At 40.6% G+C, this 27027-nt stretch overlaps 4 protein-coding genes across 7 annotated transcripts; 2 read left to right on the top strand and 2 right to left on the bottom strand.

Moving 5' to 3' along the window:
- Positions 1-329: 329 nt before the first annotated feature.
- Positions 330-14838, bottom strand: xylb (xylulokinase homolog (H. influenzae)). The gene is made up of 19 exons (XM_079487830.1): positions 14709-14838; positions 14329-14411; positions 14174-14243; positions 13703-13783; positions 13465-13551; positions 13041-13169; positions 12894-12959; positions 12262-12334; positions 11776-11894; positions 11608-11689; positions 10944-10984; positions 10634-10749; positions 6888-7003; positions 6536-6609; positions 6321-6417; positions 4419-4477; positions 4066-4153; positions 2203-2297; positions 330-857 (listed from the first exon to the last, which is right to left on the bottom strand). Exons 1-19 carry the CDS (start codon positions 14757-14759, stop codon positions 789-791), a joined length of 1596 nt encoding a protein of 531 aa, XP_079343956.1. The 5' UTR covers positions 14760-14838; the 3' UTR covers positions 330-788.
- A 686-nt stretch (positions 14839-15524) lies between these two features.
- LOC306912281 (uncharacterized protein) lies at positions 15525-17587 on the top strand. Of its 2 annotated transcripts, XM_079488301.1 has the most exons (3): positions 15756-16034; positions 16769-17017; positions 17128-17587. In XM_079488301.1, exons 1-3 carry the CDS (start codon positions 15845-15847, stop codon positions 17214-17216), a joined length of 528 nt encoding a protein of 175 aa, XP_079344427.1. In that variant the 5' UTR covers positions 15756-15844; the 3' UTR covers positions 17217-17587. The 2 variants fall into 2 exon arrangements, with proteins under 2 accessions (XP_079344426.1, XP_079344427.1); XM_079488300.1 differs by having other exon boundaries at positions 15525-16034; positions 16769-17587.
- A 940-nt stretch (positions 17588-18527) lies between these two features.
- nub1 (negative regulator of ubiquitin-like proteins 1) lies at positions 18528-23717 on the top strand. Of its 2 annotated transcripts, XM_079488297.1 has the most exons (15): positions 18528-18600; positions 19198-19307; positions 19624-19788; positions 20543-20601; positions 20688-20752; positions 20897-21064; positions 21143-21231; positions 21331-21437; positions 21524-21710; positions 21801-21908; positions 22186-22338; positions 22638-22784; positions 22873-22920; positions 22995-23091; positions 23183-23717. In XM_079488297.1, the coding sequence occupies exons 2-15, from the start codon at positions 19209-19211 to the stop codon at positions 23323-23325; spliced, it is 1635 nt and encodes a 544-aa protein (XP_079344423.1). In that variant the 5' UTR covers positions 18528-18600; positions 19198-19208; the 3' UTR covers positions 23326-23717. The 2 variants fall into 2 exon arrangements, with proteins under 2 accessions (XP_079344423.1, XP_079344424.1); XM_079488298.1 differs by lacking the exon at positions 18528-18600 and having other exon boundaries at positions 19027-19307.
- Positions 23718-23844: 127 nt separating this feature from the next.
- On the bottom strand, positions 23845-25666 carry crygn2 (crystallin, gamma N2). Of its 2 annotated transcripts, none has more exons than XM_079488302.1 (4): positions 25605-25666; positions 24985-25233; positions 24483-24628; positions 23845-24172 (listed from the first exon to the last, which is right to left on the bottom strand). In XM_079488302.1, the coding sequence occupies exons 1-4, from the start codon at positions 25623-25625 to the stop codon at positions 24037-24039; spliced, it is 552 nt and encodes a 183-aa protein (XP_079344428.1). In that variant the 5' UTR covers positions 25626-25666; the 3' UTR covers positions 23845-24036. The 2 variants fall into 2 exon arrangements, with proteins under 2 accessions (XP_079344428.1, XP_079344429.1); XM_079488303.1 differs by lacking the exon at positions 25605-25666 and adding an exon at positions 25353-25561 and having other exon boundaries at positions 23960-24172.
- Between the last annotated feature and the right edge of the window lie 1361 nt (positions 25667-27027).

Here is a 27027-nt window from a genome sequence, read left to right as displayed (position 1 = left end):
TTACCGTCACATGTTCTTTGTGTATTTATGTGAAAGCCAGTTATTGCTATATTTGGGGATGTTGTCACTATAGATAGAAATAATAAACAGAAACTATCACACATATCACAAATGACATGTCAAACATCCTTGTGATTTGTCGTCTTTAAATCATGTGAAAACACATTCTCATCAATCAAGTCATCGTGTAGTTCATCTTAAGAAACTTTTATCCGTGTCTCTCACAACTGACCTCGAAGCCTTAAAGCCCCGGAGATGTGATCGTACTATAGTGACATCACACAAGGACGTGCAGCTTATACACATCCATAAAAAACAGATGACAGAGATGCTGACAGTTGTTTATTCTCACAGATCAACTGTTCATGAAATATTCACACATGTGAGCGTGTGCAAACCACGTATAAATATACAAAAAACTGTATATTTACCCAAAACATTAATGATGAAACAAACTCGATGTATAAACTCATCAGACATTATTTGTATTGTTGTGACACAATGCCATGCACTATTGAAATGAATAGGAACGATGCCTGTATGTGTTTTATTACACTGGTAACATCATGTATTTGATCAGTCAGGGGATTCTGATCCAATGAGATTTTAATGTGACCATTTCAGCCCAACAGCACATACATTAAAAACAATTGCATTTATTTGGACTAAGATCATTTCTTTGTTGCAGTCAATCACACGAGTTTAAAAGATAAAAGGTTTACCAACGATTAGGTATCATCTGTTGAAGTCTATGTTTGTATAGAAGAGAACAGATTGACGTTTCAGATTCATTTAGGTTTGTTCTCGAGTATTTCTGCCTCCAGCTCCGCGAGTCTTTGCAGCATCGGCGCATAAACCTGCAATGAACACAAACACATAAACACAGATCACAGAAACACACCAAACCCTTTACACCCGTCCAGATGACAATAAAAACATCACACACCCATCAGATGTGCTTAATCCAGGATCTTCATTTCACCTCCAGAGATGTTATCATCCTGTTCTGTGTATCATTTACATACTAACACCCCTACAGTTCCCAAATGAGAGAACTCATTTTCAAAAATCATGTTTTATATTATGATATCATGTTTTGATTGTGTTAGTTAATTGTATTTTTTACTTAAACAAACCAACTTCGGTTTGATTGATATTCATTGGAATGCACAATAAAAAAACACAATTTAAGAACGGAGTTGTCTTACAACATATGTGATCAGAGAGAGCAATCAATCCCACAGTGCACTGTGGCAAATGTAATACTGGAATTATAAACATGAATATAAAAATGTACAAAGAGCACTTCTTGTGCTGAGCATTTTATTATATGCCCTGTATAACGAAGAAATCTGTGAAAAACAAGCGCACATTATTGATATGACTGACTATGACTATGAAGACTGCTTCAGTTTGATCACTATCATGGTGACTCGGATGCTGCCTAAGAAGTGGTCTGGGAAGACAGCAGATGCAGAGACAGATTGAATGTAATGCGAATCAAAGTAATCATTAGATGTATGAACACATCAGACGGTGAGAAATGTGAAGCGTGTGGTCTGTTCTAGATGGGTTTGTGTGGTGAAGATTGTGAAACTGCTTCTCTCGTCCAAATAGCTTTCTGGCCCTTGACATGATCCATCCATTTACCAGCACATCCCTCGAGTGAACCGAGAGAAACGCACGTGTGTGTCACAGCATCCTCGATTCTCCTTACATTTTGCAGAAACACACACACACGTGTTTATCTAGCTTCGGTCTATTGAGAAAAGATATCGTTGTGCTTTCTCAAACTTAAAGTCCTTAAAGGTGTGTCTTAAGTCAGAAGTGTACTTCAGGTACAGTAAATGAAAGAGGTCTTGTGTAAATCCGGTCTGACCGGCTCAATTCATTCTCTTCACTGTGTCTCTGTGTGTCAAGAGAATGAGAGATTTAATGAAGATTCAGCGAGTCGTGAAGAGGGTCCGGCAGGTCAGAACACTGCAGAAGCGATGGATTCATGTGACTTGAGTGTGTTCAGCAGCGTGAAAATGTCACACACGTGTCTACAGTTTCATAGATGTATTACTTGACTCTCTGAAACACTAAACACAGCAGATATAGCCGGTAGAGTGTTTTGGTTCAGTCAGTGACCTCACAGCCAGTGTTTATGTACATTTACTGTTTAAAGAGTGAAAATGCCGTTGTGAGATATGGTCATACCTCTTCAGCTCCTGGAGTCGGCGTGGCGGCCAGCTGAGGATCTGGAGCCGTTCTGAGCACCTCGGAGAAAGACACCGACTGCTCTGCCACAACACCTGGACAAAACAGATCTCATGATATTTAGTCTATTTCATCTACACTTGTTCAAACTGTTCTTCTCTATACAGTAACAGTAAATATGCACCATAACAGACTGAAATCTAAGTCATCTGTTCAAGAAACTCAAACATTTCTCGTCAAATCCACATTATTTCACCTTTACAATCTACATTTATTTACACCTCCAAGTGTTCCATTACCGTCTCATTTGTTTCTCTTTTTATGTTCTCAATTCTACGAGAAACATCTCTACGAGTTGCTACTACAGACAGACAGACGGTCCAAGCGCAGTGGACGTGTCTGGTGTCTCTAGGAGAATGAGAAGGACATCTGAAGGTCAATAAGAGAAGAAAAAGCGCCTGCATTTGAAAGAGGAACTGAACTAAACATCTCTAATAGAACATAGAAGTTCAGTATCTACAAGCGAAGCTCGGCTTTGTGATTACATGAGACCTTCAGCTCTATACACAAAATGAAGTAAAGAAATCACAGGAAGGAATGAAAGACCTCTGTCTCCCAGCTTCATCACGATCATCATGAAGCTGATGATGAGGGTCAGATCGCATGTAAAAGACATTCGCTTCGGTCAATGAATGCTCAACAGACTTCACAGAACCAGTTAAGAGATGATTTGTGTCTTAATGGCAGTGAGGTGAACAACACCATCAAAACTCATTTAACTTCATGTTCTGTTATTGAAACAATTAAACCACTAAACCATTGCTGGAGACATCAGGGTCTGTATTGATCAAGCTTCTGAGAATGACTCACAAGAACACTGCGTAGAATTGACTTAAAAGTAAAAGAAATCTAAAGCTGCGATTAAAAGTTAGCTATAAAGCAGCTCAGTCGCAGCATTAATGTCATGTATGGCCTGCGTGCCTTTTATCTTGCCTTTTAAGTTTATTAAATGTAAATTAGATTATGAAAAATGATGTGTAGATGTTCTTTCATGAAGTGATGCCTTTTGCGAATTCATACTTCATACAGAAAAAGTGGTGGGGACACAATCAACTTCCTGTCCCTCCAGCAATTCCGCCTATGCAGAGGAGTACCGAATTTATGAGTGCATAATGCAGAATCTACTCTTCCACTGGTCAATCCCTCTGTCCACCACATGTCTCTGTCTCCTCATGAGAGCCGTCACAAGCCCCAATAGTGACAGCTCCTAAACACTAGAGAGACCTCTCCAGCTGTCTTAACACATTGGGAGAGGAAGAGTAAGTCTTCGCTTTAAGAAATGTGACAATGTGCTTTTATACTAAAGTTTGGAAGTCGGAGTAAATCTCATGAATTCTCAGCACTTTGAGAAGCTTGATTAATAAGAGGCCCAGATCCAAAGAACCCAAACCAAGAGGTTCATCAGTAAATAACCTTTAGGAAATTACAAGATTTACACCTGCTTAAATAACTTTATAAACCCGGTATATTACTTGAAATAAACCATTCTCTGCTCTAAACACACTCACTGTGTCCCACAATGCAACACAACATCACAAAAAGTCTACCCAATAAAATATTTCACAGCTTGACAAAAACTGGAAAAGTGTTTATTTAATTTAGAAATGTAAAAATAATTAGAAACATCTTGGTTTTTAAGTTTAAAATTATTAGTCGATCCTGAGGCCCCCTTGTGGGCCCGGACCCCCTGTTGAGAACCACTGGTATAGACCATGAAAATATGTTTTCAAATGTAAGTCTTCATAATGTTGAAGCTATAATCTCTGACATTACTGATATAAGACTCATTGGAGGATGTGTTACCATGCAGAGCTCTGTAAGCACAGCCCAGACAGGCAGAATTCATCACATCAATGGTGTAAACCGGAGCATTGAAGACATCACACAGAACCTGAAGAGTCGAGAGGAGATCTTAACATGATATCAACATTACAACACATCAGTCTCACACACATGACTCTGATCAAGTGTTGAATAAAGCGGACAACACGCACACATAACTGTAAACACATCTGTATACATAATCTTAGACTTTTGTATCAATAATAACAAACAATATCCAAACATCTCATCCCATTAACTCACCTTTGGACACGGATTTACACAAAAATGAATATGAAAATGAGAATGAGAATTCACACTTATTTTGTCCATACCTGTAAAATCTCCTGGTTTGATGAAGCTCCACCTGTCGCCAGCACTCGAGTGCCTGGAACTGTAGAGAAGAAAAAACACTTAAATCCAAGATGCACAAACTACTTCTTAAAGGAACTGGGCCATTCTGTGAAAATGTCAACCTTACCCTGAAAACATTCAGTTTTGACCTTGGTCACAGCACAGATATTAACATTCTGTGGTTCAGATCCCCGTGTGAGATCTCTCTTCAAATTTGTGAAGCATTTGTATTATTTTTACTGCATGATTTCTCATAGTCAGGTAAGAGCCCTTTTCAGGATTCTCATATCCCTCATGAATGGACACTATATGAATGGAACTATATTATGTCCTATAGAGAGGCGTCTCTTCTCCATTCTTTGCTTCAGGTTTGTGCATTTTAATTCACATAAATCCTTAAAAATGTGTTGTCTCCCCAAACCCACGTCCTTTTTTGGTCATGTTTATTTCCCTTTATTAAAAATACAATATATATTATATACATAAATAGCTATATAACTATATACTGTATATATACCTAATCAACAGTCATTCTCTACCAATTCATAATAATATTACTCCTAAACTTTCATACACGGCACAATTCCCATTATTACATTTGTGACTAAAAAACATCAAAACTATATTCAACCATCTTCTCTTTGTGGAAAGTTAACAGAAATATTCTCTTGATTTTTCTTCTTCATTATTCAGTTCAAGTCATCCAGTACAAAAACATTTTTTAGTAACGTTAGTATTATGATAAAACAAATTCATATTTTCACAATTATATTTTTGTCTAAAACCCCTTTAAAGTAAACAATTTTCAAGGCCAAGAGACAAATTTCAGTCAAGTGATCCTTAACTTTTAAACAGCGGTTTATATAAAATGACCCATGTATATAAATGTATAAAAACATGTATTATCTACAGTAATAGTACCCACAGTACAGTATGTGTTACCATGATGAGTGTTCAAGAGCACCGAAAAACATCTTCAAGGTTTTCATGATTTTCTCTCAATGTTTGGATCTAAAGGAAAGAGCTTTTAAAGCCGACAGAACATCACATAAACAGCAGATAAATCGGAAGTCGGCCTTTGCTTTCTGGTTTCTATAAATGAAACACCAGCAGAGTGGTGGGTTTGAGTGGTACTGTATGTGATTTTCTCAGCCTCATTTACATTCATGAAATATTCTCGAGACACTTTCCTGAGAGTCTCTAATGCACACACGTGTTCAGACCGACACACAAACACACACACGGAACAAAGAACACTCCACGGTTTACTTGAGAGGTTTAGCTCAGGTAAAGTTGGCTTGTACATCACATCCGTGTCCAGCACTGCAGGTGAATTATTAATGGTTATTGACAATGTGATTGTGGTCAAACCTTCATCACAACACGACTGACCTTCAGCAGAGACTCACGTCAGTAAACCACCCAGAGACAAAACCAAACATCACACGACACAAATCAATGAACGAACCAAACGTTTGATTATTATTAAACATGATATGACGGGATTCGTTGATCTGATACACACATGCAGTGAATATTAAACATGTGAATGTTAGTGTAAGCAGGTCAGTTGGTGATCAGGGGAATTTCTTTCAGGAGAGAGGAACATTCCCTGAGCTCAGCGGCCAATCACAGTTTAATTAAAGTGTGTTTGTTTCAGCACCTCCTGACAGACTCCCTACATAAACACACACACACCATAAAAACAACATCAAATATACCATGATAGAGACACACCTGAACACAACACATGCACACACACACATCATGACAAACAACACGCCACGGAAAACATGAAATGTTCACATGCTGAGAAATAGACACAGAGCACTTCATATACACCCAATAAAGTCAGAAATGAGAGGAATGCACTTCACACTCACTGATCTTATAGCCCAGCCTTTCAGCATGAAGCCGTTTGGCCAAGAATTGTCCTTCAACCAGCGCTCGAATTTCCACCTCTGGATCAAACACAGCAACCTGAGAGAGAACAAACATAACCAGAGACGAGCTCATCGATGAGAAACACACACTGACTTTAAGATCAATAAATGACGTTTTTATGAAGAGAAAAGCTGTAATCTTTAACATGACTGACCTTCTGACCTTCAGCATCAAACCTGTGAACACCAGACACAGGTGGAGTGATCTCCCTCACATCAAAATACATCCCTGAAAAACACACAACATCCTCACAGAACACACATACTGATTCAACAAATATATCGCAGCGTTTGCCAAACACCTAAAAAGGTCAATAAATAAAGACAAATAAATTAAGTTGTTTATGTGATGTTGTATGATTAAGTGGTTAGTTGCGTTTCCAGTGTGTAGTTTATTTCCTTGTTTGCCGTGACCCACCGAACCTGCGGTGACCCATCGGTTGTGATGTCTCAGATTAAGCAGACATCATGAAATGTCAGTGTTTGATTGGTCAGAAGTGTAATCACCTATGTTCCCTCTGTTTCCCATCGGTGTAGACTTCAGTGCACTGGAGAAACATTCCCATGATCCTTCAGCAAATTCATCACGGATTCTCTCTCGGGTGAAAGAGCCGTTTTTAAAACTGATGACACATAAAAATGATCTCAGGTTAAACACAGACGACATCATTTCCTCTGCTCGAACCGAGAACAACATGATGAGAAATAAAGTCGATCAGTTTCCAGAAAGATCTTGGGTCTCTCGTCCAGTGTGAGTGCGTTTACATGAAATGTGTCATTTCTATGTATTATATCAGATTATGTTTTCAGTTAATCAGAAAAGCAAAAGTGCACTCAACAAGCCTTCAAAGAAAAACGGTTATATGAACTTTTCATAACATTTTATGCAATCCTGTATCTGTTTCCTTTACTCTGACAGTGTGTGAAGTCAAGTTTGTAGAGATCAAGTGCTTTAAATGTGAAGAACTACATCCAGACAAGCTGAGCACAAGTACCAAAACATCATCTCGTTTTATACTTTCAACCTTGCAGCACAAAAAAGTTGCTAGAGAAAAGTAAATATAAAAGCTCTAACACAAAAATCAAACTAGAGGTCAGAACAGGTGGAGCTTCACAAAAAGAAGAGTTTTATAATTACAACATTAAAGTCTCTTAAATGTGCCATATAATGGAAACGTCTGTGTAGAGAGACTGACTGGTGTTTGACCTATCATCTCCGAGATTAAATTTAAAACACCAGTGGGCTTGGCGAATGCATGCGCACGCCAGTCTCCGCCCCGTACATACGGGTATAAAAGGAAGAAGGCGGCGGTCATTCACTTACCCTTTGTACTGAGGAACCTGAGAGGTCACTCCCGCTCGCTGCAGCGGTTCGGCGAAGCGTTGTGGCATTCAGTCGGTCTCTCTACGTTGTGTAGAGAGACTGACTGGGGATATCTCTACACGTCACGGCGCTGCGCCGTATCACAACCTCCAATGGGGCTACACTGAGGAGACATGTGGAGACACTAACATGGTCTCACCGGTGGGGAGAACAACATGCAACAAAAGGTGTCAGCCCGAGTAGGGGGACAAATCCAGGTGGGACTACCACTGGCAGGTAGGTCACAGATTCACCAAGTCACTACATATGGGGCACTAGTCCTAGTATAGGGGTCTACCTGAGTAGGGATGACTCTACCAATACTGGATCTGGTTCCAACAGGTGGCACCGCCCAGTCTGTTACCAAATGCCAATGCATAGTGATGTATGGAATGCCTGTACTTCGCCCTGAGAGGGGGAAAGTAGGGAGGCTAAAATAGCGCAATAGTCTCACCTGAGGAGGAGAGAAGGCACTTTCGCAGGCGTACGCCCAATCCAGGAGCCCGTTCTATACGGGGAGGTTGTAAAACCCTCCCCGGGGGCTGTCCCCCATAACAGACAAAGAGGTGCTCGGAGCTTCTGAGGGAGAAACATGGGATTTGGTCACTGAGGTGTCGGGCGAGTTGCGACAACTGCCATGAGCATATGCTGCCCTGGCGATTGATGTACGCCACGGCAGTCATGAGGGAAAACCCCCGCTCGGAGAAAAGTCAAATCTGCTTGATGGAAACGCTGCTGATCCTTCTCCGACCCAGTGTTGGTAACGCCAGGATCGGGCCAGATGTAATCTCCCCTGGGTTCGTACCATCAGGATCTCTTGGCGGCTTGCTGACTGGGGACAGATGCCATCTTCCGCAGGAGATCTGCGCCTCGGGTGGGCCGTCCTCTGGGAGGGTCCTGGAACCAGAGGGGCCGCCGCAGGGGACTGGGCTGCTGGGAAGCAGGCTGCGCACAGGACCATGACAACCTGTTGGTAGCCACATCCCGGCGCGATCTGCTTGATCGCCTCAGTCTGCTTCTGTATCACGGAGAACTGCTGTGCCAAGTCCTCCACGGTATCACCGAACAGGCGGACCTTCTGGGTGTCGCTCATCTGCGCAAGATTGAGCCACAGATGCCTCTCTTGGACTACCATTGTGGAAATCGACTGACCCAGGGCACGTGCGCAACTCGCTCATGCGGTCGGCGTCCAGATCCTTCAGGTCTTTAGCCTTAAAAACCCTGAGGACTGCCATGGCATGTAGAGCGGAAGCGGCTCGTCCAGCGGCATTGTAAGCCTACGACACGAGTGGACGGAAGTCTAGGTCAACCCCTCCAGGTGGCAGCTGTCTGCGGGCACAGGTGTCCCGCGACTGCATGTTCCACCTGGGGGATGTCAACATACCCTCTAGCCGCCCCACCATCCAGGGAAGTCACAGCTACCGAGCCCTCCAGCCTGGAATGCGCCAAGAAGGGGGCATTCTAGGACTTGGTGAGCTCATCATTCATCTCCGGGAAGAATGGCACCGGGGCGGCGCATGGCTTTTGACCACATCCCGACTCCAGAAAACACGCATCCAGCTGCGGGTGTTTAGGGAGGGTGGTGCCACACACTACAACCTGATGCACGCGGCTGCCCGGGAAATCATGGCTGACATCTCAGCATCGGTCTCCTCCAGAGCTCGACCGCCCAAAGACAGGAGCTCAGAGGAATCCTCCACATCCGATGCCAGAAGGTAGCTGTTCGATGCGATGACAGAGATTTCGTCATCACCCCTGTGAGGAGTCTTTCCGCTATGGGACGGCCGACTGCCGCCCATAGGGGAAAAACCAGGTGAGCTTGTAGGGGTATGGGTGGTCCGCGAGCCCAAAGCTGACAGAACATCCATAGGAGTCCCCAAATCACCCCCGCCGAAGCGGTCAACCTCACCGGCGCGTCAGTCGAACATGCCTGGGAAGCAGACGGGGTGGCGGCAGCATTCACAAAGAACGTAGCTAGCCATGACCGCAACACCCTGATTGTTGGGACATGCCGAATCAGTGAAACCCGCCTCAGCATGCCTGAGCCCAAGCAAGTGACACAGGTATCATGGCCGTCAGACTCAGGAATGAGTCTGTCACATCCAATGACACAGCTACGAGACATCCTCGTAGCCGCGGAAACGTACCTCTTAAAGGTCTATAGCTCTCTGCCTAAACACCCAGGGGAAATCCGCACCAGAAGGAGAATTTTTAAGTCTCGAAGACGAAAAGTAAGACAGCATGTCTCAAACAGGTTCCGAAGAAGAAAGCATAAGTGAATGACCGCCACCATCTTCCTTTAATACCGTATGTACGGGACAGAGACTGGCGTGCGCGTGCCATTCGCCAAGCCCATTGGCCTTTTAATTTTAATCTCGGAGATGATAGGTTCTCAAGATCAAACCCCAGTCAGTCTCTCTACAAAACGTCGAGAGACCGACTGAAGGGGAACTGTATTTATCTAGGCATAGATGAAAAATAAGAGGAAATGACACATCGTGAGCCTAACAAAAATGCAAAATACCACTGAAAAAGAACCCAATCCCAACATATCACCGCCCATGTTCTAGGCCAGCTGGACGTGCACAGACGACTCATTGGGAGTTCTGCAGGTATTGTGAATAGGGTTGGGTGATGTCTACCAACTTGGCATGATGGACAATAACATTGTTGTCTTCTTTGTGCATTTACTGAATGAGCGAGCACTGTCAAATGTCCCAACTGATTGCACTGCAATTCATGTTTAATCATTGTATTCTTGTATTGTTTTAATTATTTTTATGTAAGGTACTTTGAATTATCATTGTGTATGTGTGTGAATAAGAATTTGAATTGAAATGTCTGCAAAGGTCATAAAAGCGTGTTTGTATCAGGGGTTTGAGTGTTTTACCATATTAAAGCCATGTATGCATCAGAGTCCACAGGATTACAGAAGATGTGTCCTTCTAATGCGGGTTTGGGCTCTTTGATCCACAGAAACACAGTGTCACTCGTCCCTAAACTCACCTGAACGACACAAACATACATATCATTCATTCGTTCACATCCATTAAGACACAGAGATTAGACATCACACACAAAGGCATAATGTATATTTATCTATCGACAGACTGATATATTACCACCTGCTCGCTCTCCAGATTCACTGGACACATCATTTAAAGGGATAGTTTTGGTCATTCATATATCTGTATACTCACAGTTACATCGCCTTCACAGAGTTTCATACCAGCCAGTGATCCTGTAAAACACACAAAACAACACAATTCAGACATCTGAACCTGCTGTTGTTTGGTAGAAGAAGTCTTGAAGCCCTAATAAAACATCACGGGTTCTGTGTTGTGGATCCTGAAGGGCACAGAGGCATCATGGGAGTGTAATGATGCTTACTAATGCTGAACACACGTTTACAAAGTTTTATTTGGAGTGCAGTTATTCAGGACCAATGTTGTTCTTTCAATCTGGACGGAAAAAACAATTCAGCACCTTTTGGGAAACCAACAACAGATGTCATCATATGCTGTACATAAATGTTTCATAAAGTCAAAAACACCAGCTAATGTTATTTGTATTTAACCCATGAGCACCTCAAATTGTATACAATCCTGTTGAATGAATGTTGAATAGACTTGGCCTTACATACATTAATGACAATCAGAAGTAGATTTATAATTCACATGATCAAGTTATTGAAAGACATTCAGATCTCGAATCAAATCAAACATTTAGTAGGTTTTGTGTTTCAACTTAATTCTGTTCACAGCTTCAGCAGACAGACGGTGTGATGCTGGTGCCCTCTACAGTCATCAGATATACAGTACAAGAGATCAAAATCAACATCATACATAATGTTTGAGTCTTTACCAGGGTTATCTCCAGTAAAAGCCACCACTTCACAGTTCTTAGAAAACCCGTAGCGGTCAACGAAATATGGAGAAATGCCACCCTGTAAATACCGAAACAAGAAATAAACATTCCAGGTGTAAAACATCTTTGTAATTGAATAAATAAGAGCGAAGAAAGAAATCTGACCAAAGCTGAGGTGGATGGCACAGGATCACAGAGTCTTCGGGTCAGCTGCGGCGCAGTGGCATTCAGACACGTCTGAGACCAACGTTTGCTAAAAATATCCATCAGATTCATTCCAGACCCTTTAGGCAAAGAGAAACAAAACATCTCCAGAGATTAGAACTGAAATTAAATCTTATCTTTTATTAAGAAGAAATGTAATCTTATTAGAAATTCAATCTGAAAATGCATTCATGCTCAACTTTCAGTTTCTAAGAGCTCTTTAATAATTCACAGTTTAATATTCAGACTCATAATGAAGAGCAAACTTCTCATCGTCTCATATTCACAGCTAATTCAAGAGGGAAAATAATAAACATCAAGTTATTTATAATGCATCATCTCTTGACAGAGCGATGAGAACTGAAGGTCACAGAGAAGAATCAGATCAGACGACACATGAAGGTGCTACCCGGAGTCATTGTGTAAAGAACAGAGAAATAAATGTACCATCACTGTAATCGATCGGTGCGTAGTCACCCAGAAACACAGAAGCAGCGAAACTACTGACCAGTGATATTCTCTGTAAATCACACCACATTACATGTCAAACATTTACACTTTCATGTGTTCATTTAAGCTTTCATTCATGCTCAGACTTTCATTGTGAGCTCGACGCTCTTTCAGTCCAGCAAAACAAAAGATAAAGTGCCAAGAATATTTGATCAATAACCCATACAGAACGTTTTAAATGTGTCTTAAAGTCCCTGTGAACCGGAAGTAGTCATTTTCAGATTTTAAATAATGATTATGCGAGAACATGAATTTTAATAAGAGAATGACACACATTGATAAACTCTTTACAATAAACGATGAATATTTCACTGGTACTTTAAATGAATGGGTATTGATGATTTACAGTACTGTATTTCCTACTGAAACGGTTTGACATCGTAAGTTGACTACTTTTCAGGTGGGAAGCAACTTACAACACATTCAAGTCCCATGTTTGTTCCCTGGGATTAAACCCATGACCTTTGCTCTATCAGATGAGCTACAGGAACACATGTGAGGGCATAGAAGTTTGTTTTGTCAAATAAAAGCACACAAGCATATAGTTAACCTGACGCTTAAAACTGTACCTCTGTTTCGCTGTATTCACTTGGCTTCAATCGAGACATCTTGGAGATCTGATTCCCAGTAAAGCGCTGAAAACATATCAAGAGATTATTCTGTGAATTATATTCAATGTGAAGCAGTCATATGAACGGAGCAGGTGTGAAGGACACCTCATAAGCCCTTGAGCCGGTGATGTCAGCGAGATTCTGAGCGCCCCCTACTGCAGCCTCCAGACACTGACACTGTTCTGAGGTACTCGAGTCCATCCACACCGGACTGTCCCGAACCGAAAAACACTCCTACAGAACATAACCTTGTTAAAGAATGAATTATAGTTTGGAATTGAGAGAATCTAAGAAGCTCATTTTACATATTTTACATACACATATTTATAATAACACATGATTGAAAATAATTGTAGTACCGCCTTTAACTTATGAGTGTTCGTTTTAAATAAAAGATAAATAGATTTGTGATCCACAATTCTCCTGTCATCATACATTAGGTAAAGTATTAACCCCTAACTGCTGGACATTAGACTCTGGACAAACAGTGAGAAAGAGTTGTGAGTACATGAGAAACAAACTTTGTCACCTGTAAAACAATGTTTAAAGGTTCCTTTGGGTCGAGATGATTCAGGGTTTGTTTCGCACCCGTTCTCCAGTACACACTGCCATGTTGCTAGAAAAAGATCAATTACAGATTTCAATGAACACACACATGTTGACATCTTTCAATGTCATTTTCCAGACCTGCACTGAAATCGTATGAGATTTAACCAGAATAACAGAACTCAGTGAAAGATGAATGGTGACGTGTATGCAGAAGTCACCTGTCCACTGCCTGAGATGGCCCGGACACGAGAGAAGTCAAACCCTGAGTCGCTCATTTTCTTCAGGAGGACATCGAGTGCCTGCGGTCAGAAAACAAACCGCTGATTTGACAATTACTACAATCAGCAGAAATCTCAAAAGGTTTTGGTATAAAAACACAAAGGACGGGGTTCATCATCACACAGCACACAGACAATATTTTTGATGGTGTTAAACGGTGACATTGCTATACTCTTACGGAGAACTGAATTCATTCACTGCATACTTTAAATCAACTGTAAGTCCCTTTGGATAGAAGTGTCTGCCGAATGAATTACATGTTAAAAATGAATGTTTGCACCAGCTGTCAAAGCTTTGGACAAACATACTCCTTCTTTATCATAAAACTATTTTAAATCTAAACAGCCAATGTATAATATACATTCTTTAAGACTGAAGTGAAGTATTTGATCATGAGATCACTGGGTTACCTTCACCCACATCAGTACAGGTGATGTTACTGTAAGTCTATCATCATGAATATGAACTCCCCCACGAGTCCTGTGAAAACATTGCTCTGTATTTACAGTCTGTATGTTTCTACAGTGATAAGGATTATTGAAGCAGTGTGAATGCATGATGATACCTGAACTCCTGCAGCTCGCTGTCGAAATGAACAGCATTCTGATGAATCACCTCCAGATTTCCATCAACTGCGATCACTTTCAGCTTAAACACATCCAAACAATCACTCACACAACATCAGAACACCGTTTCGTCCTTACAAAATATATTCACCATTTTACCATAGTAACCATACATTTCCCACAGTCTCACTACAGTAGTTTAACCATTACAAATGCTGATGAATCCGCCATGATGACCAAACTTTAAGAGAAATAAAACCAGGACATGACACATGACAACCCGTCACTGTACTACAGTATCACCACAGTACTTTAGACAGTCCACTGATAAACAAATCATCACTGTGATACACACACACACACACACACACACACACACCTGCTGCGTGCTGAAATCAAAACCGAGGAAATAATCCGCACGCGAATCCATCAAACATCCCGCTGAAAACTACAAACACCATCGACAACTGTAGCAGATCTTACGTCACGGATGAGACGTCGTGACGTATGAGGTCAACTCAATGGACGGCCTGGGCCATGTGATTCTGTTAATATTCATGAGTCAAACCTCCGCCAGCCAATCACAAGGGTCTTTAGGGTACCATCGTTGAATGTTATGAATATTCATAAAAGCGCGTTAAAGGGACATTGACCACGTTTTACGTACCAACGTACATCTAACCTGCGGCTCATGCTGTTTCAGCTGTTTAATTATTCTCATGTTCTCTAGACAAAACATGTTTGAAACAGCTTAAATTATGTGCAAACTAAGCTTGTTGTCATTTCAGCACTTTTCAGGAAATGGACGAATGTCTGAGAGACAATTCATGGAAGTGCCAGTGGGCGTGTGCAAGACACAAACTGCTTCACAAGAAAAAACTCAATTTCAAATCACATTTACAAAGTCATATACATATACATATCACTTCACACCTTTCCTGGTAGTGTTTAAATGATCTCAGTCTAATAAAAGAGCACATTGAACAGCGTTATTCAAATGGAGATGTAAGCGTTGCATATTGCTTTATTTTTAATACTGGGAGAAAGGCATAAAATAAATGTTTGCAAATAAATCCTAAACTCAACACAACGAGGCAGCCGTTAGAATGATTGAGTTTGTTCACTTCACCCACTGTCAACATCACTGTGTAAACATGATGACAGACATCCAGAAACTCACAAGAGCTAAGACTGCACAGCTCAGTTACTTTATAACCCAAATGAATGCAAAGCTCAAATTTTGCAATGCAAGAAAAAAACGAACCAACAAAGTCTTCCTATAATTCCACGTTTGCATTAATAATATGATTGCAAATATCTCTTCTAAATACTACTCGATCAGCTCCTTGCAAACTCAAGAACAACATTGAATGGCTCTTTTGTTTGCACTTTGTCACAACTCTGGCTGGCAAAGCCCACAAAACACATAGTGCAGCTGCACAACTCTCCAGCTGGGAATACTCTATATCAAGCTGTGTTTTATGATCATGCTTTAATAAAAGCACAGTTGACAGGATGTTGCCATGTTGTTGCGGTTCATGTCTGACGTGTGCAGAGGTTTGGAGAGAGATGAGGAAATCTTTCTCAGCAGATGAAGATCAGAGCAGCATGGACATTCGGATGGACATCACACTCCTTAAAGAGCAATACAACTCCATCAGAGACAAACAGAGACGAGAACCTCAAGTGCTGTTGTTCAAGAAAGGTGAAGAAATCTTCTGAGCGTCATTTTCTGAATAAAGCACTAGAACAGTTATTATAACACAACTTAAACTGCTTGTTTTGTTGCATTCAAAATACTTAAATCAGAATTACAGTACCTGTTAATTACTTTTTTTATTTTGCATTACTTTGTTATATTTTTAAGATGATATTGTATATAAAAATAAATCGTAATGTATCGTTGCAAGGATATTTTGTGTTGTTACTTATTTAGTTAATGTTTAACAGAAGTCAGGTTCTCGTTGTGATAAAACCTAATAAGGTCAGTGTGTGTATCGTTATTTCTGGACGCGAATGACCACAACAGACAATGTTTGATGTGCAAATTGTTTTTTATTAACTGGAGAAAAACATTCTCACAATTATGTTTTGTTTCCTTCTTTTCAGTTTCTCATATTGCATAAACAAACAGTTTGCTAAGAAGAGAACTTTCATTGATTTCAAACGGAACAGCCGTCTATTTGTCATGTACTTACAGATGAACCCTTTTTCAATAAAGAGACTCAGTGGAGTCCTGGAGCTCAACTGGTAGATAATAGCGTTATTATATTATGGGTTAAGCCGGTCACTTTAAATAAATGAGTGCCAAATACACGTGTTAATGACATATTCATTATCTGCTGTAACAGAGCATGATTTTAACGAAAGTCACACACACACGCACACAGCACAAACTGATATTGGATTTACTGAACACATTCTGTTATTTATTCACAGATGTAAACAGTGAGGAGATATGCAGCAGAACTCTAGTGGACGTGGTTCCTGTAACCCAGATCAAACAAACACCTTTATCAGACACTTCTGTCCCAGAAACACAGTTTAACTCGACTGAGGACTCTAATAGCGGCCTGTGGCGCACACACCTGGACGTGTACCGCACGACACACACATCCAACACGTCAGACTTCAGTGATGATGTCACAGATGATTCTGTGTCCAGCGCTGAGTCCAGCACAGATCTAAGTGAGTATGTATCTCAGGACAGAAGTCTCAGTCTCAACAACAGCACGTCAATGACCAGCAGCGGTCTGAGCTCCAGAAAGATGTCCTCACCTGCACTTCTGTCCCGTCAGCTGAGTTTTGGGAGCTATCGGTCCTGTCCCACACCTGCAGGATCACAATATTACCCCTTCCCTCAGAAGAAATGTCTGAAGAAGTCTGAGACAGCCAGGAGGCTTGGCTTGTATTCTTCATTTTAACCAATAACGCACTTAAGTCAGAAAATCTTATGATGGCAATGAGACGAAATTCAAGAGGCAAGAACAAAAATTGAATTTTAAAAGCTTCATAAACATCGGAGAGTTCAAAGAGGGTCTACAGGCTATAACTGTGTGAATGATATTGATTTGTACGTTCAATAATATATATATTTTGTAATAATTAAAGCACAATGTTCTCACATGACACACACCGTTTATAAACTGAATGTATTAAAGGTTTCTAAAGGGGAGATTGTTTGATGTTTTTCTTTAAAGACTGATGGTGTATGTCAAAGTTTATGGTATAGAAAATAAACACCACATATTCATCCGGAGTCTGTTGTTTCGTGTTTCAAATGTATGAATCTCATACAGCAAAACAACAACTATTTCTACTATGGAGAAATGGAGAGCATCTTCACCTCTATCTGTGAAGCAGGCCTGGTGTTTGGAGCAGAAATTACTCTTCTAGATGTCAAGATCCGTTTTTCATCTCTGTCAAAGGCAAGAAAAGTTACCAGTAACACACAAGCTCAGGGTCATACAACTGTAGAGAGTGTGTTTTCATAATGTTACAGGATTAAGTCAAAAAACCTTTAGAACCCGAAACAACAAAACAATGACATCTGATCCAAACGATGATGAATCATGAAGCTCAGAGTATCACTAGTGTGGATCTGTTCACCTCTGCTAGTATATCTATACATTCTGCATCTGCACTCGAGTTTATGTGTATTGTACTTTCTTCAGTCAACCTTGTATATATCTTGACTTATACGAAAGTGACTAAAAGTCAACTTAATTTATATAGCGCAAAACATATAAGGTTATACAAGTCAAAACAACAAAGCGGAAACACAGGTGAAGATAGACACACGCACTAACACACACGTGCACATGTATGGCGTTCCAAAGGGTCCAAAAAAAAAAATGACTAGCCAGCACACACACGTCTCACTGAACGTCTAACTCCGCGTCTTAACTTTTTTTAAATTCTGCTATTTATTGCATTGAATTCAAGACGCAGACGTCACGTTCAGTGAGACGTGTGTGCGCTGGTTAGTCATATTTTTGGACCGAATGGGACGCCATACTAATGCGCACACACAGAAGAGAGAAACACAGGTCTAATATTAAACACACTATAAATTCCTATATGGAGTATCAATTCAATAAAACTACATTTCTAATTTTCACGCTGCGGTTCAGTTCTCGCGGTTCACATGACTCTGCGCGCGCATACCCATAGCATGATAGCAAATATCGCGAGACTGTCTCACGTCTCCCGAGTCACCGGAAGAGAAATGAAATCAAAACAACCGTCACATGGTGCGCGTCGCCCAGCAGGTTAGACACGCACATTAGACATTTACAACAATGGCATTCATATATAAAGACATATTTTAACATATTGAAGTATTTGTTATCCGCGCGTGAATGAGCTTTAATGCTGAGCGTTTAGATTGAAATCCGACTTAGACTCTGTACGCACTGAATAAACGTTAACTGTGGCTTACATACTGTATGTTATGTGTAGATGAATAAACCCGCAGACAGATGCTGGACGGGTTAAATAGTTCATCTTGTATGTGATGTGTCGGGGTTTTCCATGAACAGGCGCGGCTTTCACTTTCTTTTTCAGTCTGAGTAACCCTGTTCTTCTCTCTCTCTCTCTCTCTCTCTCTCTCTCTCTCTCTCTCTCTCTCTCTCTCTCTCTCTCTCTCTCTCTCTCTCTCTCTCTCTCTCTCTCTCTCTGTCTCTGTCTCTGTCTCTGTCTCTGTCTCTGTCTCTGTGTCTGTCTCTGTCTCTGTCTCTGTCTCTCTGTCTCTCTGTCTGTCTCTGTCTCTGTCTCTCTCTCTCTCTCTCTGTCTCTCTCTCTCTGTCTCTCTGTCTCTCTGTCTCTCTGTCTCTCTGTCTCTCTCTCTCTGTCTCTCTGTCTCTCAGTGTTTTAAAGGATGGATGAACATCTTCAGGCTCGTCTGATCGCTCAGCTCAGACAGGACAACATTCGTCTGTGGCTCGAACCCTTCACCATTGACCATCAGCACATACAGGTGACACACATTCACCCTTTAGCCTCAAATGGATTCAATGGTTTTAATGGGAATGTTTCTGGTTTATAATATGAATTGGGACCTATGAGCTTCTACTGGATGTGAATTTACAGTTTGATTGTACACCCAGCAACCACAAAACCACCTCCCTTTGTAAAGTTGATAAGCCTATTTATTTTACTGTCCTGACTTTGTATGCATATACAGATAGTAGTTGTATCATTCGCATTACAGATTGTGTCCCAGTTGTCTGTCAGAAAAAGCTGTAAACCACCAGAGTTTGAGCTCATTGATGCTGTTTGAGTTTTGTATTCAGGATCTGGCTGTCAGATATGCTTCAGTCACTGGATTTGCAGTGGATGTTGTGCGATCAGCTCTTGAGATCATCCAGTCAGACACCGTGATGAAAGGTGAAGGAAATAAAGAGTACAGAGAGACGTCTGTGGCCACGCTGGAGCTTCACCTGCCTAAAGAAACTCAGGTGTCAGACAACATCTACATTTACATTGAGTCATTTAGCAGATGCTTTTATCCAAAGTGACTTACAAAGAGTTCAGGGAGCAATAAGTGATATGTCATAAAAGAGCAATAATACAATAGGTGCTAATACAAAGATACTAGTTTCAACAAAAGCTAGAACAACACCTGTTGAGAGAAGAGAGAGGCTTAGTGTACGTTTTTTTTCTAGCAAAACAAAGAGGACCCTATTCATTCTTTCAAAACATGTTTCTTATTATGATAAATACACGAGTGCACACAATATTCTTATAACCTGGGGCCTGTTTAATAAGGAGGTTCAACCAACCTTGAACTCAGAGTTGGTTTACTTAGAAATGAGAAATTTTGAGTTTTTGGTTTCAGAACAGCTGATTTGAGTTAGTTCTATAAACTCTGGGTAATCTTACCTTGAGTGACGCTCAACCTCACATTCTGAAACTGATAACCCAGAGTTTCCCCCATTTCAGGGTTAATATACTCAGAACTTTCCCTAAACCTCCTTTCTGAAACGAGCCCCAGATGTCTTCAGTACCTGTTTAATATTTAGGTCAAATAGATGTTTCTTGTTGACTTTAAAGGTGGTGGAATAATTTTTGGTCGGTTGTATAAATGCCGTCACGAGGTCACATAACATCATTTACTCAAGCAGAACGACATTTAGGAAAGGACAGCTGGTCACATGTTTGGAAATTATTATGTTTACTGGGTTCTCTTCTGATATTTGTGTATTTATAAAGATGAGGAAAGATTCTATCAAAACCAAACTGGACATCACCGCTCACGAGCTGAGGAAAGAGTAAGTGTGAATGTGTTTGAGATTAAAAATGAAGGGGATTTCTGATGGCATTTAATGCGATCTCTGTCTCTGTGTTCATCCTGAAGGATCAGTAAACGGTTTGGATTAGAGCACTTCAATCTCATTCTGAAAGGAAAAACATTGGCCCCGGGTACAGTATTCATATTTTCTATTGACCACAGTACAGTATTTGTGTGTTTAGCGTCTGTAAATTACTTTATTGTGTTTTTCACATGCAGACGTACAGTATATGAAAGTGACATATTGTGTGTTGTTCTGTCTTTTGATGTTGAAGAGAAGAGACTTGATGAGCAGAACGTAAAGAACAACAGTAAGATCATGGTGCTGAATGTGTCGTCTGTGAACGAGAGGAATGAGATGCTGGAGGGAGAGAAAGAGAAACGCTCTGAAGACGAAGGAGTGGAGAGAGCTCAGAAAGGCTTTCAGATTCTGTCAGAAAGAGGTGACCTAGCGTGTGGTTTACTTCCGGCTCTGAGATTTTTATCAGTATTATGTGATTCATCATGTATTTTCTCTTCAGATGGTAGTGAAGATCCGGCCACCACTCCCTTCCTGGAGATCGCTGATCAGAAAGGCAATCCGCTCCAGATTCCTGACACTGAGAGAAAGGTCATTCACTTCAATCTGTCAAAACCCTTTATACCATCATTCATCACATGTGGGAATAAATACATCTGATGTGTGTGTGTGTGTGTGTGTGTGTGTCAGGCTCTGATCATGGCCATGGGTTTCCATGAGAAAGGACGAGCGCTGATGAAGAAGAGAAAGAACAGTTCTGCTCTGTGGTACCTGCTGAGGGCGGATGAACAGTTTAAGTACGACATCATCGCACCCGTCAAAGTCAATCTCTGTCCGTCTTTCTGTCTCTCATGTTCTCTGTCCATGTGTGTTTGTGTTGCAGTAAGTGTGACTCATCGATTCTCAACACGGTGGATAATTTTGCGGTTCTTCAGTTGGATATCGTGTGGTGTTATCAGTTGCTGAATGAACTCTCGTGTCTGGATGACGCCAAAAACAGACTTCAGAACGCAGAGAGACGTTTTCAGAGGTGTTACGGAGATCAGCAGAGCAGACTGCAGCAGATCAAGGTCTGAAACACACACACACACACACCTTCTCAGCATCATTACATGTGTTTGTGCACTATGATCATGTGTTTGTTTGTGTGCGTGTGTCAGGTACACACCGGAGGAGAGGACGTGCTGTTTTTGAGGCTATATCTTCTTCAGAGTTCACTGGCATATCACACTGGAGATGAGAACAAAGCATCTCACCTGCTTAACAAAGTAAGAACACAACATCTCATCTGAATTACACATCACAGACACACGACACGCTACATGCTTACATCTATGAATCACATCATCAACATTTAGACAGGCGTCTTTTAATGTCTGTTCTATGGGACATTAGAATCTATGTGGCTCATATGGCAGATGTTTGAAGGAAAAGATCATATTGCCGTTTATTTCTCAAATATTTATTTACACCTAGACATCTTTTATTATGTTGATGTATTAGGCTATAGTGGCGGTGTTTGATACTGAGCGGATGTTTGCACAGGTTCAGGATCTGTACGGCCGGCTGTGTTTAGATCCAGAGAAGCTGAATCAGCTGATGAGTTTGGGATTTCCTGATCAGGAAGCTCGACTGGGTTTGAGAGCGTGTCGAGGGAACATCGATGAGGCCGCGCTCCACCTCACACAGAGGAGAAAGGTCTCTGAACACAAACGCTTTAAAAGATCATTTCTTCGTCCTTGTGTCAAACCTTTGTCTCTTCTTCAGAACACAACAGAAGATATATTGAACTACACTGAACTCCATTGACTAATAAGCATTACATAGATATAATATCCTGCTGTAAACACACCGCTTTCCGACCACTACGGTCTTTAATTCTGACATAAAAGCCTGTTGCGATCACCAACAGTCAAACATTATCTACCAGAAACTACAAACGCATGAGAGAGAATAAATGATGAGAATGTTGATGTATGTATGCATCTGTCTGTCAGGAGAAAGAGGAGATGAAGGAGAGAGAGCGTGAGAAGAGGAGACGGCGTCTGCTGGACATTAACACGCTGGTTGAGTTGGGTTACAGTAAGAGAGACGCCACTAAAGCTCTTCATCAGGCCAAAGGAGATATAGACAAAGCTTACGGGGTAAAAAAACAAAACACCAGTGATGTGTTGTTTTATAAATGTGAAATCTCTCCGAAACTCACTTCACCTGTTATGTCTTTGCGTCCAGACTCTGTTAGATCGCGCTGAGGTTCAGACTGCACACACACCGGATCAGGTGAGACCTCCAGAGGAATCAAAAGTCTCGTGTTTGTGAACGCATCTGACGTTGTGTGTTGTTGTGTGTTGTAGACAGAAATGTGTTATTCATCTCTGACGGGTGATGAGGGGACGTCACAGTCTCCACCTTCACCTTCATCAGAAGAGCCCAGCACCTCCTCAGACCCCCGTGAGCATCTGCACCCATTACACTTCTCATATTCTCACTGAAGGCTCGGTGTGTCTTCAATGAAGACGTTTATGTCTGTGTTCATGTCCAGCATCCGTGTCAAGTCCCCTGGATGAGGAGCTTGTGAACGAGGTTTTAGGAGACATTCCCAGACATGAAGAAGATTATCTGGACCTGAGTCTGGATGAGGAGCAGGAACTCATCGCACAACTGCGATCTTACCTGGAGAAATGACCCACATGAACGTACAGAGAAGAAACGTTCTTTAAAGGTTATTCCAGTGTTGCCTGTTTATTAATAACACTGAACGGCAAAAGAACATTTGATGATCTTTCATTTATACATTTATATAATAATATTATCAAGGAAATGTTCTGTGAAGTTCTTCCTTGTGACAGCTACTGCAATAGAAATAATGTTTTTCGATTCTTTTTTGATTCATTTCTCACGCTTGTCTTTTGAAGTACATGATGTAGAATGTGTTTTGCTTTCACATCAGATCAGCTTTCATGCAGAGATTCGGTTCATTTAAAAGCATTATATCGATTTTTACTTTGTTCAAATCTTTACGTTCAAGTTCATAAATCATATCCAAAGGGAATTTGCAATAAAGGTTGTGGAAGGTGTCTGTGTTTGATCGTGTGATTTAAGAAGCAGTTTCTCTCATTAATTTGTTAAAATATCTCTTCGTAGATTGTCGGTCAGAGTCCGGATTGTAAAAAGCTTTAGTTTGTGTTGATCTGTATGTTATAATAGAGCTATAAAGCAGTGTTAGGATCAGCTGTTAATACTGTGATACTGAAGGATTGTGTACTGTAGTATTTCCAGCAGAAAGTGAAGTGGAAGAGATGGACACGGACGCTGTTGTGTGATAAAATAGTTGAGGTTCAGTTTGTTGTGTTTATTTGACATGTTCAGAGAAAGGGAAGGGTAGATGATGGAGGGTTAGAAGTAGTTGACCACCCTGCGGATGGACTGAATGTTGGGGGTCTGCGCCTGCCATTCATTATGACTGCAGTAGTTTCCCCTCTCCACGATGTACATGCGACCTCTGAAGTTTGGCTCTTCATACATCACCCAGCTGAAAAACATGATTTCATGATCTCATATGATGATACACAGCTTGAATGAGATTATGACATTTTTGTATCTGCAAAAACATAACTCATCAAACAGCAGAACTACTTCAGTAAACTGCAAATAAAGATGATCAAATATTTAATTAAATTTATATTTAACGCTCAATAATTTAAAGTCAGAATTAGCTATAAAACATGTTTCAGGTCACAGATCATAGTTTCAAACGCACAGCTGTGTTTACATATAAACCACCAAGCTTTGTGTGTGAATGTCACCCGTGTGATAAATGGGTGTGTGTGAAATGAACTTACGCTCCGTCACCGAAGACTCTGACGGAGTTCACACAGTTAGTGTTGAAGCCGCGGCTCTGGAGGAATGGACAGTCATCACACAGCTGCATACACTGACCGCTGTAGTTACAACCCTCGAAAATCTCCATCCTGTAGTGCTCACCGTGCTACAAACATCAATGTGTATAATGATTACAAATATACGGATGATTCATCCCATTCTGAAACTACTGATCAAAGCTTTAAATGAGATCACTTCAACACAATTGAAACATTTTCAAATGAGCCTACTTGTGATTCAACACAAAGTGCACTTCTCTGGGAGTCATTTTAAATGATTGAAGTTTACGGAAACATCCTAGATATTCAGAAAACTCACTACTGTACATCGTTCATTTAGGGTAAAGGCATCAGAACCTATGACTGAACGCTTCTTGGTCTGTGGCGTGACTGTGAAGTCTTTGTTTCTAACTCCTCACAGGCCAGAACACACTTCAACGATCTGAAATGGTTTGTTTCTCACCATCCTGATGGGTTTACAGGAGCCCATGTGATCATTATGGGTGTTCCAGCGCTGGAATTCTGGGTATTCTCCACGCTCCAGAATGTACTGCTGACCTTTAAAGTCCGGATGATCGTAGCAGATCCAAGCACCGCTCTCCACACGGATGGAGTTCACTCGGTTCATAAAACCACGATCCTGGAAGTTATCACAGTCTCCATAAACCTCCAGCCTCTGTCCGGTGAAGCACCTGCCTTCATAAAACACGATCTGAAAAATCACAAACACACACACCAGGCTTTAGGCTTTCAGGAACATCAGCTGTGGTTGTGGGTCAGTCAAGTCCAACTTAAGTTATACAAGCAACCAACAGACTGTTAAGCGCTTACACAAGTTGCAAATCACTTTTGTTTGAGAATTATGACAAAGCTTTGCAAAACATCACGTTTGCTTTCGGAAACCTCATGACACTCTTTAAGAAATCTTTAGGCCAATTTTGCTGAATGACATTTTTATTTTCAGGCCCTTTATTAATACATTATCAGTGCTGCTTTAGACCTCAGTTCATCTATAGCATTATTAACAGTGGATCTACATCAACTCGTGACTTTAATGTTGGCCATGACCAATCAGGTTCTTACCTTTCCAGAATACTGTGACATTTTCCACTGGATTGTGTCCAAGCCGACCCACGGATGTGATGAGTAACAGTGAAAAATTTGGACACCTCAATATATACGGCCGGCGGTGAGCGTGGAGATCTCGCGAGATCAAGCCAACAAAAGAATGACAATAGAGGGTTTAGAGCTTCTGCTTAACACACACTTTCTGTTCTGACTGCTGATGTTGACATTCACATCACACCACAATACATTTTGCTTTGCTGGACTTTGTGAGGACGCTTCTGTTTCGCTCACGGGAAAGAGACGATTCAATCTCTCGGTTTTTATTCTTAAACAACAAACGATTTATTGATTTCTGTACTTAATGAGCTCCGTGACGTCAAGATCACAGCCGGAGGTTCGAAAACTGGAAGATTTCTCCTCTGTGAGGATTTTAAGAATTAGTTCTTAAAGAGTATAGTATATAATATATAGTTATATATTTAGGGTGAAATTATCACCATCGAACTATTGTAGACTTGAAGAGTGAAGTTTTGGAACATTTTACTACAAAATATTTAGTACATTTTAAAGCTGTGAAATCAATAAAAAATACTGTTTAAATTAAGTCAATCTAAGTAACTCAATATTTTTGCTGAATTCTAATAGAAACATTTAATTGTATGTTACAAATGACTTAAATAATACATGTAAATTAGAAATGATGGATAATGTTGGATTTAAAAAAAACACTGTTAAATGATTTTATAAAAGGTAATGTAGCTGTGATATTCACTAAACCCACAGAATTATTTTTGAGTGAAGTAACAGTATGCATCACCCTGACAACCACATGGATGACCATAGCAACAGCTGGTGGATCATTACTGGACACCATCAGTTCTGAATCAAATCTCCCCATCATGATATAAACTGTTTCTTCATTATATGAAACCGCATCAATCTCCTCCTGTTTTAATGTCATGTAAAGCTGCTTTACAACAATGCATAATTGAGAAAATCACTGTTCAATTCAGTTTGATCTTTTTATAATGTCAAATTTTTGACATTTGAATCTGAATTGATGACAGTAAACTAATAATGATACAGTAAACTCTACTGAGAACACATTGTGGAACATTAACGCTGCTTTGCATCCATGCTAAACCTTGAATAATGCTGAAGACGGAATCAGTCACCTGATATGACCAATATCAAATTCATAAGTAATAATTATAGGGCAAGTCACACTTATGACTCACACAAAGCCTACAAACAGTTTGACTAAAAGAAAAAGCTCATGCTTAAACTAAAATACGACCTGAATGAGTTCGGCTAGATTCACGTTCATAAGATGAATTCAATAACAGAAAGTTGAACACATTCAAAAAACGGCTCATCAAATCTTTAAAAGTGCGTTTAAATCTCTGGTTAAAATGGTTCACAAGAAAATCAAGACAAC

The sequence above is a fragment of the Barbatula barbatula genome (assembly GCF_947034865.1).
Source record: "Barbatula barbatula genome assembly, chromosome: 23".
NCBI lineage: Eukaryota > Metazoa > Chordata > Actinopteri > Cypriniformes > Nemacheilidae > Barbatula > Barbatula barbatula.
This window is presented reverse-complemented; position numbering and strand designations above follow the sequence as displayed.